Genomic DNA, 23,439 nt, shown 5'->3' on the forward strand with positions numbered 1-23,439 from the left:
CGTCCGGGCGGGGCCCGGCCGCGGGGCAGCGGAAAGGTGCGGCGGGGGTGGGGAGAAACGCGTTCTCGCGGGCCAGACTCGCGGGCGTTGCGGGGATCCGCGGCAGCGAGGTCTCTCGCGCAGCCGGTGCCGATCGCGGGCCCCACAGGGCTCTGCAGGAGGAGGGGGGGGAGGGAGATAGTTTGCATTAGTTTTGCCGGTAGAGCTCCGGGGACCTCGGCAGAGATAGTTCCAGGGCTGTGCAGCTGAAGACGAGGTGGCCGTCTGTTCCAGGTCTGTCCTCGGATCCTGCTCAAAAACACCTCGCTATTGGAAGGAACACTCAGATCAGGCGTTTGCTGACTAGTAAGAGAGTTCTCGCTGCAGATGTCCTCTGGAAGAAAAACTGCGTGTAAACTTTTCATATGACAGAACGAGACATAACGAGGGTTATAGGAATTAACCTTTGTCTCTCTTGCTTTCCTAGTCCCGGCATTCAGGGAGAGGGAGAGAGAGAGAGAGATGTCGTTGAAACCATTCGCCTATCCGTTGCCCGAAACAAGATTTCTTCATGCTGGCAGGCTTGTGTACAAATTTAAAATCCGGTATGGCAACTTTAGCAGGTACGTGTATTAAAGCCAGGAAGTCAGCCTGCAGTTTTTTGACTGCATGTGGCAGTGAGTTGATACAAGACCTTAAATTCATACCCTGGGGGCTACTCATTTCCTGCCTATCTTTCACTGACCAACAAAGTGGCCGTTTAAAAGCTGCTGCTGCACTTCCACGTGCTGGGTAATTTGAGCTGTAGCAAACGCTCCTGTTTCATTACCTTGTGGGAATTTTGTGCTGTTCGGTGTAAAAAGAGTCACTTTTTACAGATAGCATTTTGAAATTCTGTAAGCTTTTGAGAAACTTTAGAGCCTTTGTAATGTTTTAATGCTGTCTGGCAACTGAGCATCACGTGGCAGCTTGCTCTGCAGTGGAGTGAGGGAGAGAACTGGAAGGGTAAAAGTGTAAAAGTAAAACTTACGGGTTAAGATAAAGACAATTCATTCAATGAGTAAAGCGAAAGACACATATGTAAGTGAAGGAGAATAACGAGTTTAGTTTATTCACTGCCTCCCGTGGGTAGGCAGGTGTTTAATCTTCAGAAAAGCGGGGCTCTGTCACGCGTAACAGTTGCTTGGGAAGAAACCCGCCACGGCGTTTCCCCCGTATTGTTCTTCCTTGTGTTTTATTCCCGAACACAACATCCTAGGGTCCGGAATATCCCTTGAGTTGGTTGGTGTTAGCCGTACCATCCTCGTTCTCTCCCAGCTTTGTGCGCACTCCCAGCCTGCTCACTGGTGGGATGCATGAGGAGCAGAAAAGCCTTTGATGCTGGATAAGTACTGCTCAGCAGTAACTAAAAGTATCCATGCGTTCTCAACGCCGTTTTCAGCACAAATCCAAAACACAAGCACATGCAAGCTGCTACATAGGCTTAAAAGAAAACCATGTCCTCTTCTTCAGTCCCTCTCATGCCTTTGATCCCAGCCCAACCAGTGAATCCCCTGCAGTCAGAGAGCAGGTCTGACATCCTTGTCATTAGTGCCTTGCCTTCTTCCATTCTTTCCGCCCTCATTTCCTTGCCACCATGGCAGTATCCTTTCCAGAATGGTGCTTTTGTTTCCCTGATGATTCATGACCACAGCATAAGCCTTGGGTGGGTGGTATATGTCCTTCTGCTTTGATGCCAAGTAATTCCTTTCATCGAGTCGTTCCTTACAGAGCCAGGAGAGAACCTTTTTGAAGAGGGACTTCTTGTGTCTGTCCATGTTCTGGCCCCTGAATTGTGATCGTGGCTGCCTGCCAGACCGTAGACCAGAGAATACTTGCATGCCAGGATTCCTTGTACTCTATTTACTTATTTCCGAGTGACCTTTATGTAATTTGTTTACTTTTTAATAGGTTCAGATTTTCTTTAAGACCTTCTCTCTCCCTGTGCGTTTGATTATTGGCTGATACCTGGCAGCAAACAGCTTCTGAGAAGATGGCTTCCAGAAGCTGTAGTTGGTATTTGGGAACAGTTTGAGGTAGGCGGTACACAACTCCCAGCATCGCAGGGCCTAGCTCCGGTGCTGTGAAGGGCCATTTCTCTGCAGGCTTGCACAGAAGGGGATTAACAGACATGTGCTGCTAGTTCCTCCTTTCAGTCCCTGAAGCAGAATGTCAAAAAAACTGTCCTGAGGGTTACTGAGGATTGATTGAAGAGATCTGATCTCTCATCCGTTGTATCCTCAGGCACAAAGAACACAAGCGGGTAGAAAGTTCACAAGGAACAATCCTTGTGGATGAAGGATGTTTAAGAGTAATAGATTAGGAATTTACCTGCCTGCTAAGTACTTTTTCCTGTTCAGTGGGAATTATGTTTTGTTGCTCTTTAAACTCTTGCATGAAATGTAGCTTCATTGCATTTTGACTGGGATGGTTCAAACTCTCTCTTTGTTTCACAGCCCTCCTAACCTCAATCTCACTGAAAGTGCTGCCAAGGAGTCAGAGGTAGGAGCTGAGGCAGGTCCTTAAATGGGTGTTAGGCTGAACAAATCATATGCTTGTTATGGGACTGAGAATGTCATTTCGAGTGTGAGTAATGGGGAGCTTCCCTGGAGAGTCTGAGGGTGAAAAAAAGAAAAATTACATAAATGAAAAATGTTCTTCGACAGGCAAAATTTAATGTAGAAGAGTCATGCTTTTATTTGAAATATTCCAAAGAAGCTACTGACTGTTGAAATTGCACAAATGGAAACTCCTGTTTGTTGAGCTAGTTGCACCCAGGTCCTGTCTAGATTCCTCTTCAGAGTCATTCTTGCAGGAGCTCTTTCCCAGGCTTTCAGTCTCAACCTCAAACCTGACTGTCACTTTCAAGTTGTCAGGCTTGACTAGCTGTAAAACCCTCTTGGTTTTTCAGGTGAGCTGGCTTGATGGAGGCAAATCTAATGCTAAATTGCATGTGCTCTCCTTGCAACTCTCCGTGGAACCAATGGGTGTTCTTTTAATGATGCCATTGCTTTGTGTCCAAGCACAAACCGACGGTCAAAATTGATGAGTTCCATTGTTGTTGTCTTCCTGAGACGGAAGAAAGCCCCTGCCATTACTGAGAAATTGAGATCAATATACTGCCTGCTTAAAAATGCCCCTTCCTATGACTTAGTTTTTAAAAACGTTCCGAGTACAGTAATAGCACAAAAAATATTAGTGAAGAAGATATGCTGATTTTAAGTGATATGAAGAATTACAGGGGTTTTTTTCACTTTTGAAATATTGAAAGGTATTACTAGAAAGTTTTGTGTTTGTAGAGGAGGAGTTCGTTGGGGCTTAACTGCAGTTCCCTAGTAACTGATTTGGGTCAATATTCAGAGAAAGAGGAATATGTTTATTTTCAAAACAGGTAAATGCTATGTGTGTTTTGCTGGGGAAAAAAAGTTACTTTTTAAACTTAAAACTTACTAAATTTAAAAGCACACCTCCACTTCCCATAGTAATTCTTCTATGTTAGTTCAAGATTAAGATACTCATTCACCTGAATTTCTATGAGTCTGTCAGTGCAGTGCACTTTGAAATGATAGGAGGGAGCGGGGCGAAGAAGGGGAGGAGGAAAAGCAGAATATCTAGAACCTGGTCTTCCGTGATTCATGCAAACTGTAAAGTAATGTTAATTTTTTCCCAAGCCTTGAAAGCATACTTGATGGTGGAATTGTGACTATGTTTTTAACAGTTTTCCTTTGTTTATTTTTTTGGCCTCTCCAGGAAGTGATTCGAGTAATCCTTGGAAATCTTGATGATTTGCATCCATTTTCTACGGACCACTTCACCATCTTTCCGTGTATCCTTTCTTTCCTACTCGTAAAAGATTCAATGGCTCGTATCTCTTGGGCATTGCATAATTCAACATTTATGTGTAGGAGTGTGCAGATCTTTAGCTGGAGTAGGAATACTTTGATCTTTGTGGTTTGACGTTGGCTGAAAGTATTGGGAACACCTGAGGTGTTACTTTCACCAGAGAACTGATGTGACAAGAGTGTTTTGCGGTGTTTTCGTCCAAATGCCCCTGCGTTCCAAATGAGGTTTAGCCAGAGCAAATCAAGGTGTATATAAAGTGCCAGGAAGCCCACCTCATGCGCTCGCAAGCGCACCCAGTGCATCGTTCCCAAAGGTTCGTGGAACGCAATATGCTCCTTCCAGGCCCAGCAATGCTGGCCCATGGGCAGGGAAACTCACAGTGCTGTTCTTGTGAGGTCCCTCAAAGGTTAAACCATGGTGAGCCTTTGGGGATGGAGGGTGGGAGCGAGTGTGAGTCTGTGCTCGTGTTTCCACAGAGATGGCTGGGAGAAGCCAAAAGCACCTCACATAGTGAGCTTTACAAGGAGCAGTGGTTGAGCTGGGATAATTGGAAGTCCAGACAGACTTTTGAAGGCGCAAAGCCTGCAGGACTGTCACCCAGTTATCCTGGTCCCCTCTTAGTGTACATCTTTGAAGCCTAGAAACAAATGTGAAGCAAATGTCGTCTGCATAGTATTCACCTTACCGTGCTCACCCCCCTCGCTCCTGTGGGACCGGTCAGCGGATCTTTTCCGTCTTCCCTAAAGTTTGCAGAGGCATTGAGCTGCCATCAGTCTGGCCCGCTGTCCGCAGACAGCACTGTAAAAGCTCTGTGCGATTGCACGGCATAATCGTACAGAAGCTGATACTCGAATATTGGCATGCACAGGTTTTGAGGAGTGTAGTTTCCTGGGATTTCACTTTTGATATGTAAGTGCTGAGGCATTTGAGATTGGATTATTCTAGCTAGCAGCCGTACTACAGGCTCCTCTGCTTTCTAGGTGTTTTTTCATCAGAATGCACGAAGACTGGCCTTCATTTTTTTTTCTCCTGGCTTGCGCAACTGCAAAGAATTTAGCTGCATCTGCTATGTATTCTGCAGAGTATTAATTTAAATTGACAATAATTTGATTAAAGAAATTGTGACCATTAATATTTCTGTTGCAGTTGCTGTAGTGTAATGGGTCAAGAAGTTACTCTCCTGGGGCTCCTGTGGAAGAGAAAAGTAACTCAGTTAAATGTTAGGGTTTTCCAGTCCTAAAGGTGTGTCAGCTTTTGGATCAGATCTGGCATCACCTCCCGTGATTCTGAGTGCCCAGGGGTAATGAACACCTCCAAGGCATTCCACTCCTGTCTTAGAAGACTGCATTATGCCGCCTAATAGCAGGCAGGAATGAGGCCATCCTCTTTCTCTGTCCAAAGCAGGTACATACGACAGCAACTTAGTCCTGTTGCTGTCAAGAAGAGAGGGTAGCCGAGAGCATCATTATACGGGAGACACCCAACCCAACCGACATTATTGGTTTGCTTCTCTAAAGCTCAGCCAGTTTTGCCTGTGCGTTGAGGAATGTTTGGTTCGTAAACTTGTATTTCTAGAACTTGCAAGTCCATCCAGATGCTCAGCTAGCACTGGGCCTGGTAGAGAACTGTGAGCTCAGAGGTCTGGCACGAGAAGTTGTCTTGCAGTTGGTGTCTCGGGCTCCTCTCTGTAGAGTGGCTCTTTATTAATCACCAGCTAGGAGTCCTTCAAGCCAAAAACCAGGCAATTTCATTCCTTAAAGGAACTGATTGTATCAATGTTTCATCATCTTCTGTCCCTGGGGTGTTAGTTTCTGCTAGCAAATGTAGACTAACGGTATTTGTTTCACCTGTTTCTCCCTGAGATCAGAGGTGTGTGGGGAGACTTAAGTCCAGCACCGTTTGTTCTTCCAGGCAGAAGCTCCTGGATGTCAGAACTGCACCTGCATAAAGGAATGGCTGTAACTTATCTGTCAGTTACCTTTTTCCCCCCATTTTGAACTGTGAAGTAAATTTAATGATGCTGCTTCTACAAATCCCAATCCTTTTCCATTTTAAAATAAAATTTTAATATAACTCCCTTTTAATTAGGAAGACTTCTGAGGGTTTTTTGTATTCATAGGTTTGGAAGAGCCTGACATGTTTTTTTTGCAGGAGGGTGTCAAGGCTGAGAGCAAACACAGTTAAGGGAATGCTATTAATACAGGTGACTGATGGGGCGGTGTCACCTGGATAAGTGTTTCCTGTAGCGTGTTACTGGTGCAGTTTCACAAGTTCATAGTAACAAGGCCGTATTTGCTTCCTTGTGCGCATGTGTAGTGTGCTGTGACTTTTGAAGCTTTAAAAGACATTGTCAGGACTTGTGCTCCTTTGAAATGTTTGTGTTGTGTTTTTAAGTTTTGCCATTCTTCTCAGATTTGAGTAAATGGGAGCGAGTATCAAAGATGAAATTCAAACATGAGAATGTCCATCTTGTGCCTTATCTTGCCATTCTTCTCAGATTTGAGTAAATGGGAGCAAGTATCAAAGATGAAATTCAAACATGAGAATGTCCATCTTGTGCCTTATCCCTACATTTGCACGTTGTATCTAGAATTGAACTCATTTCAGCAAAACTTCTCTTGCGGTAAGTCACTGTGGTTATGTTTGGGTAATTTCTGGAAGCATCTATGTCTTGCTTTTCTCTTTTCCTTCGCCTACTGTACCTGAATCAGAGAGAGCAAAACTGCATGTGGTGTGACTGTACAGGGAGTTTGAAATAGAGCATAACAGGGTGCTCTTTATTGTCTCGTATTGCTTTTCCCTGAATTTTCCTTTGTCTTTCCAACCACTGCTGACTCTTTAGCTGGTATTTTTGTGAAGCGTTGCCCAGTGGCTCCCAACCTTCATTTTTTTAATGTCAGTCACTGGGCTGGAGCTGGCACTGTATATGGAACGCATGGTTTTCTTCCTTGTGCTTGACTACATTTGTTGATGTCGAACATCACACTCTTCATTGCTATTTTCCTAAAGAAAGAATGGATTTTTATAAAAAAATAATGATAGTAATTGTGGTAATAATGTCCTTTGTATAATTAGAAAACATTTTCACCTCCATAGTGTCTCGTTTTCCAGGTTTTCTGTGAATTCCTTGAACAACCTCAGGCCACAGCTAAGGCCTCTGGGGGACTCTTCATTTAAACTCCCCTGTTGTGAAAACTGAGTATTCTTACTATTTCCTGTTCTGATTATCAGGCTCTGAAAAAAGTTACTGGTTTTTTTTATGACTGCTTAGCAGGTAACCTGATCTTTATAAAATGGCCAACTAGTAATTTCTTAGTCTCGCCTATTTGTTTTCCCTATCAAACATCCCATGTTTGGATGTAAAATCTTATAACTGTGGAGAGTTTGCTCACTTCCCTGTATACCTGCTTCAGTATTTAATTGCCCTCTCCAGATAGTACAGCATTGCTATTCTAAAATTAGGAATATGTAAGGCACTGTTACTTTCAGACTTGATGTCTCAAGTTTCTGTTGGTGAGGATTTTTCTTCAGGGAAATAGGTGTGAATCCCATATGTCCTATAGCTGGCCAGTATTCTCTAGAGGCTGTGTTCCAGATGTCTTTGCATCTTCCATCTGGTGCCCAAAGCACGGCGAGACGCTAACTGTTCGTTGGGCCCTTCTCTTCTGAAGACGCCTTTGACGTCTTCAAGACGAGCAACTGTCCCATCCCATTGATACCTGGTGTTCATAGCCAGGAATTCTGGTTCAGAAAGAGCTGTATTTGAAGGTTTTCTATTTCAGTGTATCATATTCAGGTCCAGACTGTTTCACAGTAGTTTATCTTGCTCCCAGAAGAGGAAGTGCAGTGCAAAAATGTATTCTTCAGTTGGTTAAAGAAAGTCCAGTCTAAATATTCACCAAATTTTATACCTCTGTTGCAGGTAAAGAAGTAAACAAGGGCAGCGATGAGCTTGTAAGTTGTGCATTTGGTTTTGTTTTGTTGTTTAATTTATATTCTAACTATTCTTGAGGAGCAGAACACATGTTTTTTGGCAATGCTAGAGTTCTCCTATCTCTAGCAGTTAGTCAGTGTAAAGTGGCACTGAATTCTCACCTAGAACCATCCAAGGGGAGAGAGGTTCTTCTGGCAGTTCTGCTGGGCTTGGAATGCAGTCCTATATCAGGACCTGAGAGGACCCTGCTGCTTTCAGTTCCATGAATTTTGTGCGAGCCTGACTGAGTGAGCTGTCCAGTGTTTTCTTCACTGGAAAAGTCTGTGAGGTTGATATTGCTGAGTAATTAAGTAGTTCCCTAGGTACTGTGTATGTCATAAACAGCAAAGTTAAGCGTATTTGAGAAGTTTTTGTGTAATGAGAGCTCAGGGTAGGTTTATTTTCAACGTGGTAAGTGTCTGAAGATGGAGCGAATTAATGAAGAATAATTCAAATCCAAATTCCCCCAAGGAATTTTTCTACCTCTGCATACCTGCTCCTTACATTCCTTGGCGGTCCTCCAAAAATGGAGGAAATAGGATGTCCTAGAAAGAAATATTTTGTTTAAAACTGTTGAGCATAATTCTGTGGCTGGCCTCCCAGTGCTTATTTTAGTCCTGAATCCTTTTTTGGCTTTCAGTGTATAAGCAGAAACAAGTCTTGCAAAATATGAATGTATATTAATTATGAATTTTGTTCTGAAATAGAGAAGTCAAAATCAGTTATCAGTACCAAATTTGCAATGTTTGAAGGTCAAGAGAAGAGATGAAATGTCAGAAAGTACCGCAGTGGAAGAAGCAGTGAAGAGGAGAAGAGTGGAAGTCAGAGCTGAGACCTCATGGCCACAGCCATGTGTGGACAGGTGAGTTGACTCCAAAGGAGTATGCCAGGACACATATTAATGTTTTTAATGTCTCTTGTACCTTCCTCATATTTAATTTCTGTGCAATCCTTTGCCCCATTTTTCTTCTTCCTTCTCTTCCGTAGGTAACAGAATGTAAGCATCATTGTTCATATTGGGAAAGAAGTGGTCCCGTGCTTTCCAAGTTCCCGTACCATTGACCAGAGCTCTGCCTGTTTAACTCCACTGTGTTCCTATCCCTTTTAAGTCACAGTGAGGTCATACCTCAGCGGCCAGATAGAGCAGTGCACTAGCTTGCACACCTGAGCCTGGGACAGCAAGGGAAGAACTGAAACAAGTTTTCCACCTGCTTCCCAGGATGCTCCATTGAGCCAGCTGATGAATGCTGCCCTCTTGGCTCGAGGCCGGTGGCAAAACACGTTGGAACTTGCTCTTTTTCAAGTGCTTTAAAGTCTCCCGAAATCGCACGTGTTGTGCGTACACAGGAGTATTTTTGCACAACTTCACCGTTTGTTTCTTCGGTAGCTGAACTTTTCATGGTGATTCCCAAGTAGGTCTCTGTCTCTGGATTTTACAGAATGGTTGAGGTTGGACAGGTCCTTTGATATCATAGAGTCCAACCCATCCTGCTCAAGCAGGGTCACCCTAAGCAAGTTCCTTCAGGTCTTGAGTAGACTCTGAGGGTGGAACCAGTGCAACTGTGGGGAGCCAGTTGCAGTGTATGACCCCCGTTCTAGTCAAAAAGGTTTTTCTTGTGTTCAGATTTGATTTCATGTTTTGCAATTTGTGTCCTTTGCCTCTTGTCCTGCCAGAAGACAAGAGGGCTGAGGAGAGCCTGGCTCCCTGTTCTTCATTCCCTCCCATCAGGTGTACATTGGTAAGATCCCACCCAAGCCTTCTCCAGGCTGAACAGCCTCATCTCTGAGCCTTTCCACTTAGAAAAAATTCCCCAATCCCATCATTGTGTTTGCATCGTGGCCCTTTGCTGGGTTCACTCCACTGACTCCCAGTCATGTGTGCTGGGGTTTCCAGTCCAGACAGGGCATGCAGAGCAGCCTCAGCAGCCTTGAGCAGAGGGGAGAGATCACTGCCTGAGGGCAGTGATTTGTCAGAGCTCTGCCTAATTCAGCTCAGGGTGTTGTTGGACGCGTTCAGCATGAGGGTACAGGCTGGTTCACGGCTGACCTTGGGCTTAGTTCTTGACTACCTCTCAGAGACCCAGTTACAGGCTGTCAGGCTTCTTTCTTTAGAGAGTGTATTTTTTTTTTTTTAAAAGAAGAAAATCTATACTGGTACCGAATCCTCAGGACTATGTGGCAAACAGTCCCAGATCCATCACTGGTTGGAAGTGTTTATGCGTACCTTTCCCCTACTGCGTACAGACCGTATACAATCGTCTACCTTGTTGCCTTATTTCCTACCCAATTCCCAAATGTGTTTCATGCAGAGATTTTAACAAAGTCTGAAGCCAGTTCTTTTCCTGCTCATACAGATGTAGTCCTTTAATCCCACCCCTGGCCCCCTGGCCTGTTTCTAGTCACGGTACAGCTGTTGGAAATGAGGGAGGAATGAGCCCAGGATTCAGAATGCTTTTTGATTTCTTTTAGCCAAGATGCAAGCTGTAGATTAATAAAATACAAGGCCAAAAAGGGCTGTTTCATGGTCCAGTCTGGCAGTTCTCTCTAGGTCCTGTATATTGCCACAGCAGTTACGATTGTAACAATCTGTAGTTCTTAAGTGTATGCTTGAATTCAAAATCAAATTGGTGAGCGCTATCTTCAAGCCTTATGTAATTTTTTTTTCCAGTTGTTACACTCTTAGGCTGAAGAGCTCATTCAGGCTGAGCATCTTCCCTGCCCTGGAAAGGAGTGTGTCTGCTGTAGTGAGACCAGCTCTGTCTTCTCTTCTCTCTGGACAAGCTCTTTTGCTTCTAAAATCTCTTGGGGGATTTGGGTTTTCTTGGTGTGCTACTGAGTGTTGAGAAATCAGAATCTCCAAGTGACACTCCCAGTGATACCGATCACCCCAAGCGAAGCCAGGATGGTTTCTCTGCATGTACATCCCTTCATACTTCCCCATACAGTTTCCTCTGCCATTTTAATGCTCCGTGACCAAGTCTTGCCAGATTTTTCTGTGGTTCTTTGCTACCTGCCCTTGTAAACCTTTTAGGATTCACAAGCTTTCTCAGATATCTGCTCATCCCCCTTTTCATGTAACACTTTTTCTCTTTAATTGCTTGTTTGTCTTAGTAGAAAAGCAGAAAGAGTGCCTATTTTCATTTTTAAGGAAGACTTTGAAACATGAGTACTAATATAGATTAAAGGTATGTATCTTGAGTAGAGGTACTAAAGTCCTGGTTTCTAGTGAAATACTTGGAGTAGCCATTTACAGGATTGCTTCCTTTTTGTGACTTTTTGTAAACTCAGTTTTTACTTACTTATCTTTAGAACTGGAGCTGACGGTGTTCACCACATGAGTAAACCAGAGCATGGATTTAAAAAGGTAAGCAAGAGGATATTCAGAAACAGACACCACCACCTATTTAGTCCTGGACCCTTACAGTGGCAAGCATGAAAATCCCTGCAGGTCATTTGTCCCCTTTTTCCCTGCTTCACCCTCATAATTTTTGATATTTTTGACTCGTCACCAGACTTAGCAAATGGATGAGTTATATTTTTTTGAGGCGACACAAACTTTTCTGACTGTTGAGCCACAAGCTCAGGGGTAAGCTCAGCCCCTGAGAGCTGAGCCTGAGGGATGCCCTGCCTTTTCTCCAGTACTCCAGTCCTCTGTCATCTCAGATGCCCCTTTATGGAGAACTCCACAAAGGGCCAGCAGTGGGTGCTGGCATCTTACCACTGGCTTTGCTGTGACCATGTGCCACTCCCCACCAGTGTCCTTCTGTTTGCTGATGGCCATGCAGGCATCACCCTGTTCCTGAAACAGTGCCATGCCTTTTCTTGCTATAGCACCAGAAGGCAGATTCATGACAGGATTGTTCCAGAGGGATTGGCTGTTGCTCTCTAAAGCCACTGTTTCTCCAAAAACCTTGTTAGGAGGAGAAGATTCTTTCTCTTTTAGCCCACGGGCTCTGAGGCTGCCCTGACAGAGCTGCTCTTAGAGATGCCCTAATGCCTGTGTCCTCCTGGCTCTTGCGCATCCGCCCATGTGCACTTCATCTGTTTCCTGGATGCTCGTTCTAAATTTAATTGAAATCCCTGCCATGCTACCACCTTCCTGGCCTGTTCCCCCTCTCTAACTCTTTGGAAGAGAGTTTTTTTCCAAGGAGGCAAACACCTTTCTCTTGGGTTTGCCCACAAAGGAAGCCCAAAATTTTCTTTCAGAACAGGGTTTTTTGACAGGTTTGTCGGATTTTCAGGATAGGAAGAAGACTACCTGGTAACTCATTGGGAGCATGCAGTAAAGAATAACTTCTCTAAAACAAGCAGATTTATTTGTCTCTAAAACTTTTATCATCCCCCCCCCGCTTACATTTGCAGGTGTCTGCACATGCCCTCTCTGGCTTCTTTTCTCAGGTACTTGAAACACTCTGTTGGTCAGATAAGGGTCATCTTCTGAAAGATGCTTTTTGTTACAATCAGGGTCTCCAAAATTCCTCTGTTGCTTGTACAGTTTTCAAGATACCAGAGTCCTTGAAAGCTGGAGCTCCAGGTTAGCAGGTTGGACCCTGAAAAATAATATGGCAGGTGGCAGAGATCGGTGCAAGGTCCTCTTGTGTTAACTAATATGGGAGGGCATGTGTTGAGTGCTTTCCGGGTAAACTGGAACTGTGATGCACAAATCAACTCAGCAAATAGCAACTCAGGTGAGAGGAACCTTCTCCAGAACAGCTGCTTGTGCCATCATCATGACTTATCTTTGAAATTGCACTAGTCAAGGCGCCATTGCGCCGAGAGCGATGTCTGGACACAAACTGTTCTGTTGATGAACGCTAGATCGGGTGTCACAAATACTGTGTGAAATCATGGCCAGAATTCTTCTTCCTAATGTGCATTTTTAGAAGTTGAGAGCCAAGTACTTCCATGACATGCTTTCCATTTGGGTTTTGTTTGGTTTTTTTCTTTTAATTCGGGATGAGAAGAAAGATTAGGTTTAGGATAAAAACATGTCAGTAGCTCCTGTACTTTATCGGAGTTTTTCTGGTCGTTCTTCCAAGGCTCTTGCTCAGTTTATCAACAGTGTATGGCTTTGGTTTCAAATTCACCTGGTGTTTTATAATGCTTCTCAAGAAGGGAAGGGTCTCATTAAACAGGAATGAAATCTGTCTACATCGAACATGCGGGATTGACTTTGGGACGTGTGCACTGGATTCGGAATGAGGAGCATAGAAGTGCCACAGGCACGTGACTGTTCAGTGGATGGCATTTTCAGCTGTCATCCAAATGTCTCCCAGGCCTGTGATGGTGACATCTGGTCAGGATGAATGTGGTCAAACCTGCATATCTTTCCACTTACACAGTGCATCAGTAAAAGTCAAAGAAAGAAAGAGATGCTTGGCCTGTCACTCCAGAGAATTTTCCAAACTTCGTTAATGCTCTCAGACTAAACTGCAAAAATCTCAGGCCATCAAAGGTTTGGAATTTTGTGTTCACCTGAGCTTAGCTGTGGTATTTGGGGACATGGTTTAGTGATGGCCTTGGCAGTGCTGGGTTAGCAGTTGGACTTAATCTTATAGGGTTTTTCCAACCTAAATGGTTCTGAGATTAGTGCAAGGGAAACACCATCAGGATCCGCCTTTCTTTTAGGGTTTACTCTCTTGTAGAAGCTTACCTGCTGATTTGTTGTGGTTTTATATGCTTATCTTGGTCTTTGTGGTACTTTGCTGATCACCTTCCTAATGGGTATTCCTGGCCCACCTCTTGCTTCTGGCACTTTTCATTTTTGTCCCTTCCAAGTTAAGTCTGTGTCCCAGGATTACGTCTTAGAAGGGCTAATATCCAGGGGCCTGCACTGTCCAGGGGCTATTGTTTCCCACAGCTCTTCTGTTCATGTTTTTTGAAATCTCTGCCTATTGCATAGCTACTATTAGTTCACTGTCTGGTATGCTAAAGCCTTCTAAATGAATTACAGCTTTATGTTATGTCCTGAGGAGGGAGGTGTAACAATACCTTGGTGAAGAAGGTCCTCATAGTAGCAGAAAAAAATTCTCAAATGAATCCACACAACAAAGACTGTAGACCTTGCTTTTTAATACTTTTAGGAAGCAAGCAAACAAAAATCTCTGTACAATAGAATTTAGCATTATGTAACAGTTCTTGGGTTCCTTTTCCTTTTAGAATTCCTCCAATGCAAATGGGCTTGAGTTTAGCCCGGCATCCCATACTAAAGACTGTGACCAAATGAGTTTCTGTGAGTAAGGAATTCCTGGATCCCACTGGGTTTCATTCCATTGGGTATGCAGGGAGTGTGTAGAGAAGCAAGGTTGTGGTTTTGTTCTTGCTGCTGTTTCTTACAGGGGAACCTGTGGAATTTGCCCTCGAAGAAAGAGTAGCCAGTCAGGCTGAGGGTGCAGTGCAGCTGATGCAGCAGCAAGTGGACCAAACAGGAAAGAAAGGAAACATGAAGTCAGAAGGAAGAGGTCTTTCAAAGTTCTGGAGAAGGTACTAATTCTGCACAGATGAGCAGATGCAGTCCTGGCTCTGTCCAAGCCTGTGTCAAAGGCTGATTCTGTCAGTTCTGGGTGGTTCTCTATCATTTTGAAGGATGGAGACATCTTTTCTGTGGTTAAACCAAAGTCTCCCAAGGCAAAAAAAAAAGGGATGTCACTTTCTCGTGCTAAGGGGCAGCATTCCCACTAAATGTTCCTCTTCTGAGCTGTCTTTGGGAAAAAAACTCCTGATAAGAGAGGGTCACTGAACCTCCATCACAGCCCTTATACAAAGTGGCTTCTCTCAGCTGAGAAGTGCCAGCTAAAAGGGCCTTCCCGGATGGTCCTTCAGCCCCATGAAGGTGCATGTGACCTTTATTTGGCCACTGAGCAAATCTGGACTTTGTAACTCTGACTCCCAAAGGCACCGTTTTAAATGGAAATTGGTGTCACTGTGCAGACACCTGCTGGCTGCCCAAAGGAGTTCTCTTGTGCTGCTGAGGCTGGATCGTGTGAGTGCTGTCCATCACTGCATGGCACCAGTTGGACGTTGGCAGCTGCTGTTTGGTTGGTTGTTTCTTCGTTAGTTTTTTAGAAAATAAAACTCCTTGTTATTTGTAGTGTGTGCCATTCCTTTAATGACTGAGACCAGACCATTAGTGCACAAGTTATCCATTGTTGCCTCTATTTTTTCAGTTTCCTCCTGTATTGTTTTGTAGTGGCATTGTGTCTTTCTGTGGGATAGAAATTAGATTAGCTCTTTCCCAGTTTTCAGAGAAGTATTTAAAGTCTAATGTGCTCTTTTTGTTGTTATTGTTTCCCCAGCATCATCTTTTCGCCACTACAACATCTTTTTGGTGGAAAAAACTGACCTGGAAGTACTAATTGTTGTGGAAAGGTAGATTTGTAGTATGAATGTTGGGTTGCACTGTTTCTTCTGTAATTCAGCTTTTCACGTTGCCTGTCTCAGCTATTAAATGCTTTAAATTAATTTCTACTTTGCTAATATTTTCAAAGTAACGTTCTGAAGATGTTGGGTTAGAACAACATGCTGGGGTTTTCTTCACAGCTCAGAGGGTTCAGAAGAGAGCAAGAAACTTTTAAGATTTTGATCTTTAAGGGTCATAAATTGTGAATTTCACGTTATGTGGTATTCTAATAAAACAAGCATCAGCTTGGAACTGTGCGTTATTTTAATCAGACTTACCCATGCACTTTCCCTCCAAGAAGAAGCAGAGGTTTCTAATGCAAGATGGACTCCAGTGCTATGCTTCACAGCATTAAAAAGGTCAAGATTATGGGTAATACTTTGCATTAGATATTGCCACTACACTACAACTTGGGTAATTTTTTATGCATTCACTATGTAATGGGATGAGGCTGGAATTGAAGATTTCAGACATGCCAAGTCCATGCTCAGGCAGCTTTTTGCTGCCATGATTATGCTTTTTAAATGATCTATCATTCTGGAACCACCCCCTGAACCGGGACCCCTTGAGCACATACCTGCCCAGTCTCACATGGAACACTGAGGGGTTGGTACTGTACCAGGAGCAGCATGTGGCTGTTTAACTGTGTCTCAGGTAACTTGCCTGGCAGGAGAAGACTATGCTCTGAGTCAGACAGTGCAACACCTGGGCCCTTTGGCTTGTTCCACCCTGGCCCACAGGCATCCACCCTCCATACTGACCTGTTCTGGTCTGGACTACCCTCAGCAGTGGAACGAAGCTTTCCCTCCAAGAAGAATGGAACAGTTATGAAACTGGTTCCATTTATCTTTTTCTCCTTAGTCCTTTCCCACAAACCTAAGTCAAGGCTGTGTGTACCAATTCAATCCCTTCTGCCAGAGGACTGTGCAATGAGATGCACAGGGCGAGGGGGGACCAGGAAAGGGATGAAGGGTTGATAACAAGCCGTAAGTAAGAGCAGTTATCCCTGAGTTGATATTTATCACTGCTTATGTCAGAAGATGACATCCCACTTCCCTGATCTTAGCATAAAAAAGGACCTTTACCAAGAGCTGGCAATGTGCAGCCTGGAGAAGAGAAGGCTCAAGGAGGCATTTTATCAATGTTCAAATGCCTGGAGGGAGAGAGCTGGGACACCAGAGCCTGGCTCTTGGCACTGGTGCCCAAGGGCAGGCCCAGAGGCAGAAAGTTTGACCTGGGACACAGGAGGTTCTGTTCCCCATCAGGAAACACTTCTTCTGTGTGAGAGAGACCAAGCCATGGCAGAGGTTGAGCAGGGAGGTTTTCCTACCTTGGGGATACTTGAATGTGGTCCTGGGCAGCTGGCTGTAGGTGACTCCACTTGGGCAAGGGCTTGGGCCCAATGGTCTCCAGAGTTCCCTTCCAGCCTTGGCCACAGTGTGATGTGGTGAAGAAGTGTTTCCTGAGAGAGTTTCTTTCCCTTGTTAAACCATCTGTATCTTGACCTCTGAGTGTTTTCTCACATTTGCCTTTGTGACTCTCTGCCCTCTCCCCCTGAGGGGGTGGGTGAGCAGCAGGATGGGGGCATCACCTGCCAGCCAGGACCACCCCCTCTTGCCCCTGAGGGGACTGCAATCCTGCAGAGAAGCCAGGGGCGAGCACAGGCAAAGCAAGAGGCCTTGCTGTGCACAGACCCTGTTCTCTGCACTTCCTGGTGCTTGGCTGGTGGCATTGAGTGTGACTTGCAGCTGTAATGAGCAGGAGAAGTCTGAGGGGAAGCTGAGCTTGGGAATGGGCAGGAACAAAGCCAAATTGGTCTACTTCAAATGAAGTGACCGTTTTTGGTCCCCTGGAGTTTGTGGGATTTAGCAATTTTGTATCTAGTGATTACTTCCACCAGTAAGGAGAAATGAAATATGAGTAGATAGAAGTGGATTGATGCACCTCATCTGGACCTACTGGGGACTGCTTGTTATTTGAGTTTTGTCACATGCACCTGTGCAGGACAGAGGGCTGTGAACGGCCTCTCAGCTGCTCAGCAGGAGAGGCCCAAAAGGATGTTTGGGGAGACCATGGGGACAAGTGATCACCTCACAGGACTGCAGAGACAAAAGTCCCCTTGTCTCTTCCCTCCCTGGCTGCCCCGTGACTGTGCTTTGCCATCCTGACAGCCAAACACTCTCCTTTGGGTCTAGGACGAGTGGGAGGGATGCGGACTTTGTGGTATAGGCGGACATCCCCTGTGTCATGCCGCTGGGGAAGTTGGGGCCATTTCTGGGCCTACCAGGCCACCGCAGCAGCCCGACTTCTCTCTGGGACAGCTCCGTGGAAGGGAAGGGGTTCGGTGTCCTTTTGTCCTCATGTCTGACTCAGTGCCATGGGGTGCTGGAGCTCAGCCTGCAGCAGCCCCATATGGGCCTTCCCCATGTCCCTACAGAGGGAGACACCAAAAATGGCAACATGGAGCAGTGACACCTGGTCCCAGTTGCGCTTGGAAGGGTCACATACCAACGTGGATACCCCTGCTCCTGTTGTGTTTGGTTGTTATGGGGTCACCCCACTTCAGACTTCTCCTCGGCTGTGGTTTCAGCTCTGCCTTTGCCCTCAACATGAGCAGCCCCCAGGAAAGGGGGAGAGAAACTGCAGGTGTTGGAGGAGCAGTGGATAGGGGACATCGTGGGGGGAGGCTGTCTCTGGTCACCCCATCGTCCCTCCAGCACAGGACACTGGTGCCAGTTTGGACAGAGCAGGGGCATGGCTCCCACCATTTCTGTTCCCATGCACAGGGGACTCTTGGGGAGGTGGACCGGATTCCTCACCAAAGCTGCTGGGAAGGAAAGGGGAGTTGCCAGGCTGCAGCCAATCCTCAGGCCCTCCCCTGTGGGGGTGTTTAGGGCAGAGTTCAGGCTCCCTGACACTGTGGGGTGCAGGGAAGCAGAGAGGCAGCTCCCAGGCTCCATGGCATAGATGGAGCTCCATGGAAAGGGGGAAGCTGCATATCCACTGCAACTCCCTGGAATGGGCCCGATGGTGGGGGTCTCATCCCCATCCCAGTTCGAAGATCCTGTCCAGCCGAGTGCCACTGCTCCAGGAGTCTGATGACTGTCAATGGGAAACGGTCCTTTCCAGCCCCTGCAGCCCATCTTTCCCCTTGCCGGCGACCACCACACTATAGCTGCTCTTCGCTTCTTGCACCCCAAGAAGAGCTCCTGGAGGACTGCTTCCTCCAGCTGTCCTTGCAGCCATCCCTGACCCCACAGCTGTGGTCCAGGCTGGAACTGCTCATTACCTCAACCCTGGGAAGTCCCTTCCCCAGGATCAGACCAGCAGTGCTGAGGGGTCAAGGGATATTGCCATCAACTTTTCTCCATCCCTCTCACCCCTCACAGCTTTCCAAGGCCATGGCCCAGCTCGCCTGCAGGTTTGCCACATCGCTGGCTTATATAACTGTTGCCATCACAGTGGCCTGGCTGTGGGACAGTTGGGAGGTAACAAAGAGGCATGGGACCAGTGCACAGCCTGGGAGCACAGAGAGCCCAGACATGAGGCCCCATGGTGGGAATAGGGTTTGCCTGCCCCCTGTGGGAAAGACAGCCACGTTGTTGTGAACCCACCTGGCAGCACAGAGCAGGTGGCAATGCCTGTTCTATGCGGGGCCAGATATGCCAGGCACGAGTAAGGGACGCTCCTATCAGGACAATGGATGCAGCGCATGGCCAAGTGACACGTCCACCCGAAAGGGGGGTAGAAAAGAAGACTCAGTTCACCCACATCACCCTGATTGGCAAGGTGCTGCTGCAGCAATGAGGGACTGCTCCTGCATGCAATGGGATGACCTTGCTCCCAATCAAATTCCCCCAGCACTCACAGCCATACTCAGGATGCCCCAGCTCACTCCAAGTGGGAACCTCAGAGCCCTCCCCTAAACCTCAGTGCCAGCCCCATTGGCTGCCAGGGCCATTAGCACCAGCAGAGATGCCCAGGCAGAGCCAGTCTGAGGAGACATCCGAGGCCACATCTCTCAGCAGTCTCTTCTTCCTGCTGCTGCACCCTCTGCTGCACACTCTGGGCCTCACTGCTGGAACCATGCAGTCCCCTTGCTGCTGCCTTCTCTCTCTCCTCCTCCACCTCTTCCTCCTCTCTGGGACATGGGCAAACCTGGAGGGTAAGTAGGACCCCTGGCTCATATACCTCTACCTCCATGGGACTCTATAGGGGAGAGGCTTCTTGCTCCCCACCCACCTTGGGTACTCGCTTCCTCACTTGTCCCCTGGCTCCACATCTCCTCCCCAGCAGGGATGTAGCCACGCCAGGTGGGTGCAGGGGATGGGAACTGGGGCTGTAAAGGGTGTAAGGGGCTTATGGGGGGCCCATGGATCCCTGCAACCTCAAGGACCCATCCCTCACCCCCTCCACTTTGCTCAGCCCTCTTCTCCCAGTCACATCTCCTCCCTGTCAACCATTGTCTCATGTAGGGACCTTCACTATCCGGCTGCTCCAGACCACCACCTTCCAAAACACTTCATTTGTGGACACAGAAGGGCTGGGCCTGCTGGAAGACATCGAACTCGGGTCTCTTGATAAACACACATTCTCCATCCGCTTCTACCAGCCCTGGCTGCGCCCAGCCCTGCCCCAAGCGGACTGGGACACCATTGAGAACCTGGTTAAGATCTACTTGCAGCAGTTCAACCATCTGGTCAATGAAGGGGCCAGGCAAAGGGACGTCCCCTGTGAGTGCCCAGTCTTCACTGCATCCCCTTTCCCAGCAGCTGGGAAGTGGGGAAGGATGTGATAGTGCTGCTGCTGTATAGGAGACACTGACCATGTCTGCAGGAAGGCAATCCCAGCCCCTCATGCAACCTCTCTCTCCTCTCTGCCCCACCAGACCCCTTTGTGGTTCAGTGCATGGCAGGCTGCGAGCTCTACCCCAACAGAACCTCCCGGGCCTTTGTCTATGTGGGTTACAATGGTCAGGATTTCCTCCAGTTGGACACAGAGAATGCCACCTGGACCCTCTCCCAGGACACCAACTTGTCACGGTATGTCCAGTCATCTCTCCAGAACTACACTGCCTTCAGTGAGCTGGTGGAAATTCTCTTCAATGAGACTTGTGTCGATGACATGGAGGTGTTACTGCAGTATGGGAGGGCAGCTCTAGAGAGACAAGGTGAGACCACCCTGATCCTGCAACAGCTGCCCCAAAGCCCCCCCACACTGGGGCCAAGCTGTGCCCCAACGGGGCTTGCCCCATCCTGGCTTGCCCCACCCCTTTGCTCTCATTCCCCAGAGCTGCCTGTGGCCACGGTCTTCGCCCGCACCCCCAGCCTAGACCAGCTGCTGCTCGTTTGCCACGTCACTGGCTTCTACCCCCGTCCCATCAGTGTGGCGTGGCTGCGGGATGGCCAGGAGGTGCCTCCGGGCCCGGTGCTCAACACCAGCGCCGTCCTGCCCAATGCTGACCTCACCTACCAGCTCCGCAGCGTCCTGGCCGTGACCCCCCGTGATGGGCACAGCTATGTCTGCCGTGTGCGCCACCAGAGCCTGGGCACCCGCGCCCTTCTCATCCCGTGGGGTAGGTGCCACCCGTGGGGAATGACATGGGGCTCCTGAGCCACCCTGCCCTGCAAGATGGAGCAAACCCCAGAAAGTTCATGGCAGCTTCTCCTTATGTTTCCCAGGGGACTCAGAAGTGGTGCTGATCACAGGGCTCGTGGCTGGGCTGCTTGCAGCCATGGCCGTAGCTGCCATGTCAGTGCTTTGGGTGTGGAGACAAAGGTGAGTCCCTGTCTGTCCCATGGAGCAGCAGTGAGAAAGGAGGGGAGGAGATGCCCAGGGGATTTCTGCACTGAGCAGCAAAGCTCTTGCTTTGGCCCTGCCAGATGCTGTCTTGCACTCCCACAAGGTCTCTGCCATGGAGCATCCATCAGCTGCTCCCCTCTCATTTCAGAAAGCACCAGCAGATGGAGGAATCAGAGTCCAGGAACTCCATCCTGAGCAAAGAAGCTTAGCTCAGAAGGGAGCCAACAGTCCCCATTCCCTTCCACTGCCTTCACAGCAACAAGAACTACCTTTTTCTGCTTCACCTAAGCTCTGGGCATTGCCAATTACAAGACTAACTCAATTCAGAGATGCACAAGAGAAACCTGGGCAGCGTTTGACTCACTTGAATTTTCTAAACAGACACAAATGCAAGTCAGAGACCTCCTCACTTGTTACACGTGATCATCTCTTAGCTTGTGGCACTGGCCAGTGCACCCACTGATGCTCGAGGGCACCTCGATGCCCAATGGCAAATTCTCCCAGTTCTGGTTCAGTAACACTTTTGTCAGAAGGTGGAAAGCTGTACCCTTCTACTGTCACTTTCTGGTATTTTTTTTTCCCTAAAAATTGCCTTTATTAACCATATTCCAGAAATATTTGCGCTGAGACTGAGCTGTTCCATACAGACTAACAGAACCTGGCCAGAAATGGCTTTACAAAGTGCTGAGTAACACTGAAACTCTGGTGTAATGTGTGGGAGCTGCAGATGTGTATGAAATGAAAATAAACCATTCATATTTTCACTAAGCTCACGTGCTTTTCCTTAGCAGTTGCGTGGGCTTGGAGAGGTTTTGATCAGCCACGTATGGAAGCTGAAACACCACTGAATTATTGGCACTAATTGCAGAAAGCACCAAAGCACGGGTAAAAAACAGTACATGTGTGCCTGTGCATATATGAACATATTCTTACATATTGCATAGAAATAAGCAACTGTGCACACGGGGGTAAAGTGACCCCGAGGCTCCTAATAAAGGAGAAAAAGGAAGCCCGTGTCCCATCAAAGGTAGCACACACACACACACACAGAAAGGCATGTAGTTCATGCTCCCAATCAACTTGAACATGTAGCTTCAAAAGGTTTGGTTTTATTGGACACCTTCCTGCAAAGTTTCCCAGGATAAGTCTGGCAGCCGTGTGCAAGCCAGAAAACCTGGCTGCCTTGTTGCCATGTCCACCACAAATCCAATGGTGTTTGTTCTCTCCTGGCCAGACCCTGGAAACCACAAAGCTGGGGTCAGGACTGCATTTCTCTGGGAGCCAGAGTCACCTGCTGACATGACAGGGCTCAAGGACCTCACTGCAAGAGGAGTGACACCAAGCCTCTCCCAGCCCCTGCTGACTTGGGACAGACAGATGAAACTCTTAGGTGCAGGCATGCCTCCCTGCAGCCTTGGCATCCACAGGCAAATGGGGCAATTTCTCTCTCAAGCAGAGTGGAACATCCTGCAGCACTCATGGGACAGGGCAGACCAGGAGAGCAGGTGCAGCCAGTGAGGAAACCTGTTGAGGAAAGGTGTTCATGTGAATGACCTCCCAAGAGACCCTAGAGTACCACACCCACAAACACCTGGTACCAGGGAGGTGTCTGCAAGTGTTTGCTCACATTCCCTAAGAGACCTTACAATAACACACCTCACCCAGGCATTTTAAGAGGGTTCTTAAGGCACCTCATCCCAGCCCAGTGCACCGGGTGCTGCTGCCCACCCACTCACCCACCCAGAGTGACACCCAGTGGCACTGCATCGCTGTCCACCCCACCCCAACTCACCCAGGCACAGCTCAGGGGGTTACAGCCTTCACCCCAGGGGAGATTGCAAGGACCAATGTCACCTGTGGGGTCTTTGAGGACCGGGGGCCACATGAGCACTTCAAAGTCCTACAGTCCCCTAGGGCAGGGGGAAAGTGAGGACCAGTAATCACTTGAGAGGACTGTAAGGACCAATGTCACCTGAGAGAACTGTGGGGACCAGTGGTAACCTGGGGGTGACTCTGAGGACCACGGTCACTCGAGAGGACTGTGAAGACCAACAGCCTGTGTGGACCAACAACCCTCTGTCCCCTTGGGTCATTTTCAGACCAGAGAAGTGACAATACGAAGGAGGAAGAAGTTGTGAGTAAAAAGGAAAGTGAAAAAAGCTCCGAACATGAGAAGTATATTCAATAGAAAAGTGCAAGGGCTAAAGCAGAACTTTAAAGCAGATCCACTGCAACAGTGGGAGACATCTGGAGGAAATTCTGAGGGGGCAAAACACATCGTGACCACCTGCACAAGCCAGGTGCCCGGTCCTGTCCCATCAGCAACTCAGACACCAGTAGTGTCACATGCACCTGTGCAGGACAGAGGGCTGTGAACGGCCTCTCAGCTGCTCAGCAGGACGTG

General features: G+C 47.4%; 2 protein-coding genes across 8 annotated transcripts in view; both read left to right on the forward strand.

Annotated features, from left to right (window-relative positions):
- The first annotated feature begins 9 nt into the window (after nt 1-9).
- Nucleotides 10-15,485, forward strand: MAJIN (membrane anchored junction protein). Of its 6 annotated transcripts, none has more exons than XM_017737331.1 (11): nt 10-110; nt 467-602; nt 2,475-2,520; nt 3,769-3,844; nt 6,359-6,484; nt 7,784-7,815; nt 8,542-8,696; nt 11,144-11,198; nt 13,994-14,066; nt 14,173-14,317; nt 15,130-15,485. In XM_017737331.1, exons 2-11 carry the CDS (start codon nt 502-504, stop codon nt 15,173-15,175), a joined length of 855 nt encoding a protein of 284 aa, XP_017592820.1. In that variant the 5' UTR covers nt 10-110; nt 467-501; the 3' UTR covers nt 15,176-15,485. The 6 variants fall into 6 exon arrangements, with proteins under 6 accessions (XP_017592820.1, XP_017592823.1, XP_017592818.1 ...); XM_017737329.1 differs by lacking the exon at nt 10-110 and adding an exon at nt 167-345; XM_017737332.1 differs by lacking the exon at nt 10-110 and adding an exon at nt 168-345 and having other exon boundaries at nt 8,587-8,696.
- Nucleotides 15,486-18,499: 3,014 nt separating this feature from the next.
- The window catches only part of LOC103617687 (T-cell surface glycoprotein CD1b-3), a 9,542-nt gene continuing 4,602 nt past the window's right edge, over nt 18,500-23,439 (forward strand). Inside the window, exons 1-6 of one of the 2 annotated variants that reach the window (XM_008636012.2) lie at nt 18,500-19,398; nt 19,709-19,966; nt 20,122-20,403; nt 20,524-20,808; nt 20,915-21,011; nt 21,184-22,028. In XM_008636012.2, coding sequence (XP_008634234.2) covers nt 19,065-19,398; nt 19,709-19,966; nt 20,122-20,403; nt 20,524-20,808; nt 20,915-21,011; nt 21,184-21,244 — 1,317 coding nt within the window. In that variant the 5' untranslated portion in view covers nt 18,500-19,064 and the 3' untranslated portion in view covers nt 21,245-22,028. Of the gene's footprint in view, nt 19,399-19,708; nt 19,967-20,121; nt 20,404-20,523; nt 20,809-20,914; nt 21,012-21,183; nt 22,029-23,439 lie in introns of those variants that run through there. The other variant, XM_017737328.1, reaches the window with a different exon arrangement.

Source organism: Corvus brachyrhynchos, unplaced genomic scaffold (genome assembly GCF_000691975.1).
Source record: "Corvus brachyrhynchos isolate BGI_N302 unplaced genomic scaffold, ASM69197v1 scaffold266, whole genome shotgun sequence".
NCBI classification, from domain to species: Eukaryota; Metazoa; Chordata; class Aves; order Passeriformes; family Corvidae; genus Corvus; species Corvus brachyrhynchos.